The sequence below is a fragment of the Camelus bactrianus genome, chromosome 10, assembly GCF_048773025.1.
Source record: "Camelus bactrianus isolate YW-2024 breed Bactrian camel chromosome 10, ASM4877302v1, whole genome shotgun sequence".
Taxonomy (NCBI): Eukaryota; Metazoa; Chordata; class Mammalia; order Artiodactyla; family Camelidae; genus Camelus; species Camelus bactrianus.
This window is the reverse complement of record NC_133548.1, coordinates 11,731,366-11,738,002: the sequence shown is the minus strand read 5'-3', so window position 1 is coordinate 11,738,002 and position 6,637 is coordinate 11,731,366. Positions and strand designations below refer to the sequence as shown.

The 6,637-nt window shown below is 42.5% G+C and overlaps 1 protein-coding gene across 1 annotated transcript; it reads right to left on the bottom strand.

Annotated features, from left to right (window-relative positions):
- Nucleotides 1-4,215: 4,215 nt before the first annotated feature.
- On the bottom strand, nt 4,216-5,601 carry LOC141578834 (olfactory receptor 5AP2-like). Its single transcript, XM_074371980.1, has one exon. It carries the CDS (start codon nt 5,320-5,322, stop codon nt 4,363-4,365), a length of 960 nt encoding a protein of 319 aa, XP_074228081.1. The 5' UTR covers nt 5,323-5,601; the 3' UTR covers nt 4,216-4,362.
- Between the last annotated feature and the right edge of the window lie 1,036 nt (nt 5,602-6,637).

Below are 6,637 nucleotides of genomic sequence, written 5' to 3'. Positions count from 1 at the left end.
ATCTTCTTTATCCATTCATCTGCTGATGAGCACTTAGGTTGCTTTCATACCTTGGCAATTGTAAATAGTGCTCTGTGAATGTATGTATGTGTGTATGTGTGTATGTGCATGCATCTTTTCAATTTAGTGTTTTTGTTTCTTTCGAATATTTATCCAGGAGTGAAATTGCTGAATCATTGCCTGTTTTTAAACTTTATATAAATGGAATAAAACTGTGTGCATTCTTCTGTTACTTACTTATTTCACTCAATCTTATGTTTTAGAGACACATTGATTTTGATGCATAGATCTGTAGTTCATTTATTTTTCCTGCTGTTTAGTTTCTGTTGTATGAATATGCTCTATTTTATTCATCCGTTTCTACCGTTGACAGATGTCTGTGTTGCTTCCACTTTTTTGCTATGATGAACAGTGCTGCTCTAAGTATTTCTGGTACATATTTCATAATGCTTAGCTTAGATCCTCTTTTCTTCATCAGTAAAAGCAAGATAACAACATACACCTCACAAGATATTGCCCATTCGAGAGAAGGGCCTGCCACTGTCCAAATGACATTGACTTAGCTTACTTTAGATGTCACTTTGACCAATATTGTTCTTGGATGTAGGTCAGTGGAGGATGCATCTCCAAATGGAGTAAACAATGGAGAGATGATGGGAGCCCTCAGAGAGGCAGCCTGGGAGAAAGGAGAGGGCTGTATCATCTAGTGAAAAATACCCCAAATCCCCAGATTCCTAAGGTTTATTGTTCTGGTTGAGGTAACTCGAACACCTTTCATAAACAACCCCCAAATTCCAGTGGCTTAACAAAATAGAGTTTATGTGTTATTCCTGTGTTCCCAGTTAGAAGGCAGCTTTCGTCCACTGATTTAGGAAACCGGGCTCCTTCCACTTGGCTCTTCTATGCCCTTGGGCCCTGCAGTCCCCTGCTTGCGTCTGTTAGCAGAGGAAATGGACAGTCAAGAGGTCCTAACACTCACACACTTCTTAAAACTCCATGCCTTGAAGTGAAATCTCTCTTGCAATCACATTCCTTTGGTTAGACTTGCACATTTGGCCACATCTGTGTGCAAGAGGGCCTCAGAAATGTAGTTCTGGGTTGGGCTCCCACCTGCCAGCTGGTCATTATGGAAGGGAAGCCACAGTCATACACGATGTTAACCCATGAAGGCAACCTTTCCCACCTTTGTTAAGACAAAGCTGGTGGCACTGCCATCTTATGATCCCGTCCCCACTTAGGTGACACGGTGCTCCTGTTCATGTGGATTCTTCTCTTCATGCTCACTTTAACTGTGGATCACACACAATAGTGAAGGCACCAGGCAAGAGGACATAGTTTTCTCACTTCTTGGCTTTTGTCATGCTTTTCCCTCCATTAGGAACAGGCTTCCAGACTAAACTGTGAGCTCTAGGAGGAGAATTGAATACCTTGTTCATTCTTAAATTTAGAGCTAGATTGAGGCATGTGGATCAGTGCTTCTCAGAATTTAATGTGCACACAAATCACCTGGGGGTCTTGATAAAATGCACATTCTGATTTGGTAGGTCAGGGGTGGGGTCCCAGATTCTACATTTCTCAAAATTCTCAGGTGATTACAGTGCCACTGATCTGAGGAAAACAGGCATGTAGATGCCCATCATTTATTTATTCAACATATTTTTCAGGTGCCTGTAAAGTGCTAGGCACTGTCTTAGACATTGAGGATGCAACAGTTAATGGGACAGGACACTAATTTGGCACTCCTCAGATTGAAAGGACAAATATTTGTTCAACATTTATATAGCTGGGGTGGACAGCAACTGATATCTATTCATTTAAAATTGTGCAGTAGAGCTGTGTCATATGCACATTTAACTTGTATTTTTTCGTTTTCTGACTTTCATGTTTTCAAAATGCTTTCATTTTTGTGGCTTCTTATTCTCTCTTCAGGAATGTATATGTGTTTGTGGGTACCAACTCTTGGGGTGATATATTACAGGGTTTAAACTTAGACAAGACTGCTCCTGGTAAATACTACTGTGTTGTGCATTATTTATTTTTGGAATTCAAGGGAACTATGACCTCCAACTTCAGGCAACTGTCAACTAGCTGGTCTCAGAGTTAGTTATACTGTTCACAGTGGCACCATGAACGCAGGTGTGTGATTCAAAACATACTTGACAGAGGTAGTTCAGCACAGACAAAGGATGTTTAAAGTTCTCTACCCAAAGAAATAGCCCTCCTCAATTATGCAGAAACATGAGTTAACCAGCACCTTATTTCAGATTTAATCTGTTGATGTTTTAGAATTCCGTACAGGTGATGGTCTCATCAAATGTCCAGTTAGTCAGTGACAGATGTAAAGCTATCTATTTACTAAATCTTGTTTAGTTTTCCTGTCTTTAGATAAAAAGAAGGCCAGTCTCCTTTGCAATTATGTTTAAGCCTAGACTGATTTCAGGCTAATGGCGTGTATGTTGAAGTGATGTGAGCCATCCTCAGGTCAGGTAATTAGAAGCAGTCTGTGTGACCTTCTTGATCATTTTCCCCACCATTGAAGTCTTGCAGGGCACTCCAGGTTGAGATGGTGACACTGTAAGATGAAAAGGGTCCAGACAGATGGATGAAAGTTGCCCTGGAGAGTCACTGATCTGTCTCAAGTTTAGCATAGGTGAAAGCCTTTGTGGTGTTGACTTACTGACATTGTGGGGTTTATTTGTTACTGTAGCATAAACTATCTGACTCTACATGTTCTGACTTAATCTGGGTAAGGCCTGCCATACTGTGTTGTGCCTAATTGCCTCATAAATGTTTTTACAGATGAGTCAATTAGATTAATTTTTACCAGATTTCTTCACAATAATGTTCCCGTCCTGACCTCATTGCAGATGTATACTGAAATCAGTCTAGGTTTATTAGTAACAGGAATGTGGAACATAGGAGGAATTTAGTAAATATTTACTTAATGAAACAAGACAAAAGTAAGAAAATTTCACACCTAGTTTGCTGGGAAGGAATTTTTTAATTATTCATTTTTAGGATAAAATATCAAACTTGAACATGCTCATTAAGGAAAGTTTTGTAAAATTTTTGAGAAAAATAGAGAAACATTTTCCCATTGTGCTAGCACTCTGTTACAACCATTATTTACATTTTCGGTGTGTTCTTCCCAGGCTTTTCCCACTGATGTTTATCACATTATTGCAGTCACACTCTAGATGTTCTGGCTTGCTGTTTTCCGAGTTGTTATGTAGTCTTCATAAGCATAACACTTATTGGTTACAGTATAATCCTTCTAGGGGATGAACCTTTTAATCCTTTCCATCTTTGAATGTTTAGATTTCTTCTAAATTTTTATTTTCATAAATGACACTGTGATAAACCTGTTTATCTAGTAATATTTTCTATATTTAGAATCACATCCTTAACATTGATCTGAAAACAGAATTTTTAATAATCCAAAAATCTCAGGGTGAAGCCAGCTCAATTCAGATAAACACTTTGCATTACCTTAAGAGCATGCCCTCCAGTCCAGCGTTCAGCCCTGAATTAGGTCAATTCAGCTTCTTTATTTGTGTGATTCTCTAAAACATGTCTAATCATCATGTTATATGTATATGTAAAGATGTTTAGGCCAAATATAATTTTTCTGAGTCAGTCTCCTAAAGCACAGTATCTTATTTAATGCTGTAACTGACTTAATATCACACACATGCACGTGCGTGTACACACACACTTGAGAATTATGCAACGTGTGCACACATCTGTCTAGAAAACAGATGTATGAGAAAAGTTCTCTCTTGATCCTGAGGTTTTATTTAGTGGGACAGCCCAGCAAAATGCAATAGCAGTAATACATGAGGGCACTTATATCCTGGACATCTTTCTTTTTGAGACAGGAAGGAAGAACTGAGCCACTGGGGCCTCTCCTGGCAATTCACTAAATCAGTGGCAAAGCAGAGATAATTGTCAGATATTTCTTGGGAGTTATGATGAGCTGCCGATAAAAGACTTAACTTGTGGCCATGGTGTAACTGAGGCATCTCTGGTTTTGGTGCAGAAGTCCTAATGCTGAATATGAACTCTCTTACCAACTGTATGACTTTCGGTAGTTAACTAATTTTTACTAAATCATATATCCTTATTTTGTAACATAAGATCATCATTACAATGGCTTCCTCACACTATGGTGGCAAAGATTCAACATGATAATAGACACTAAGTTGCTTTACAGTTGCAATGCTCTGTATAAAGTATGGTATTTGCTCTTTCTTTCTTATTCTCCCATTCCGTTAAAACCAGAGATGCTTTCAGTTAAGTCAATTCACAGTGTGATTTAGACGATGCTATGCCCTCCTCATGCCAACAAACAGCCTTGCAGGCTCAGCAGGGAGCGATGCTGCCCTGCAGCGTTCCCTGCAGGGCGTCCTTTACCTCCTTGTTCTGGAGGCTGTAGATGAAGGGGTTGAGCATGGGGATTATGACGGTGTAGAAGACAGACACTATCTGGCCACTGGTATCATCAGTGGATCCGCGAGGTTGGACATAGGTGAAGATCACAGTGCTGTAGAAGATGGCAATGGCCAAGAAGTGGGAGGCACACGTGGAGAGGGCTTTCTCCTTCCCAGCTGCCGAGCGCATCCTGCCGATGGCCACCAAGACCAAGCTGTAGGAGGTGAGGATGAGGGCAGCAGGCAGAAGGGTAACCAGAGCAGATAAAATATAGAGGACCAGTCCTGCTGTAGCTGTGTTGGCGCAAGCCAGGCGGAGAAGGGGTTTGATGTCACAGAAGTAGTGTGTTAAGTGGTTGGGCCCACAGAAGGGCAGGGTAAAGACATTCCCGGTCTCAATAGCGGAGTTAGCTCCACCAAATGTGTAGGAAGCAGCCACCAGCTGGAGACAGGTTCCCTTGGTCATGACAGAGCTGTAATGGAGGGGTCGGCGGATGGCCACGAAGCGGTCATAGGCCATGGAGGCCAGCAGGAAGCTCTCAGCTGTCGCATGCATCACAAAGAAGGTCATCTGGACCACACAGCCCTCAAAAGAGATGGACTTGTCAGAGGCTAGAAGGTCGACCAACAGCTTGGGTGTGACGATGGAAGAGTAACAAATATCAAGAAAAGAGAGGACACTGAGAAACAAGTACATGGGGCTGTGGAGACGGGAGTCTGTGAAGATGAGCGCCATCATTCCCAGGTTGCCTACCACTGTCACGGCATAGATGAGCAGGAAGCCTCCAAAAAGAAGCTCCTGGAGGTCTGGATAGTTGGAGAATCCCAGCAAGATGAACTGGGTAACTGGGGTGTGGTTGCCACTGGCAAGAGCTAGTTCTCCAGGTGTCATCTGCAGAGGTGACAACTGTTAGTCGCTCAGGCAGTATTCCTTGGGCATGCTCCCCTGTGCAAGGCGCGATGAGGGGCACACCAAGCACATATACGGCTTCTTCTGCAAGAAGGTAGCGGGAAGTGTCGTGCCATAGTGGACAGGACCTGGGATGTGAAGCCAGACAGACCCAGGTCTGAATTCTGACTATGGCACTAACTAGCTGTGTATTCCTGGATAAGCTGTATCTATGAGCCTTAGTTTTTGCATCTGTGAAATGGGGAAAATACACCTACTTCTCAGGGTTGCTGTGTGGCCTAAATCAAAGAATGAATGTAAACCATCAGAATGTCTGGGACACAGTAGGTGATCAGTAAATGTGAGGCCACTCCCCCAGTTTCTTGTGCCTGTATCTATAAACATGCTCGTGACTGTGTTTAAGAATTAATTCATTCTGTCCTTTAAAAAATCAAGGTAAAATTCACATATCGTAAAACTGATTATTTTAGAATGTACAGTTTCGTCATTGTTTGCATACTCACAATGTTGCACAACATCCCCACTGTTTAATCGCAGAACATTCTCATCACCCAAAAAAGAAATCTCCATATCCATTAGTAGTCACTCCCCGTTATCCCCTTCCCCCAGCCTCTGGCAACCATGAATCTACTTTCTGTCTTTGAATTTGCCTGTTCTGGACATTTCATATAAATTGATTTGTACAATATATGGTCTTGGGTGCCTGGCTTCTTTTGTTTAGTGTTTCCAAGGCTCATCCATGTTGTAGGATGCACCACTATTCATTTTGTCTTGTACTTGGACATCGTCAGGGCATCCACTGCTCTATATTATAACCATTTTGTGTTCTGACAGGCTGTTGAGTTAAGTGTCACCTGGGAGGTCATCAGCTTGGACGTGGTGTTTTCCTGTTTCCTTCCTTGACTGTCCTCCAAGATGTTTTTCCACACGAGGACTGGAAATGCCCAGAGGCCTTACTTTCTTCCCCACACTGCCCTCTCTCTTCGGCTCCTCATATCTCTCTTCATTGAGAGTTTGGGCTACATCCTATAATCAGTCCTGGGAAAACCCCTTCATCCATGCCAAGCAGGCAGCATAGACGACAAGGAGGAAATGTGTTGTCACATCGCAGAAGAACACAGGACAGCCTCACCCGTGTCCCCACCTGTTGTAACAGGTGCAGCGTATGGCAGAAGAACACCGGACTGACAGCATGGGGACCCGCTCTCTAGTCCTGCGTTGTTGCCTATTGGCTCTCTTACCCTGGGCAGTCTTCCTCTCCGGGCTTCTGATCTCTCACTGGCAAAGTCAAGGTTTG

What these genes read in the sequence shown, in the direction of transcription:
- LOC141578834 (XM_074371980.1), bottom strand. Translation starts at nt 5,322, where the DNA reads ATGACACCTGGAGAACTAGCTCTTGCCAGTGGCAACCACACCCCAGTT.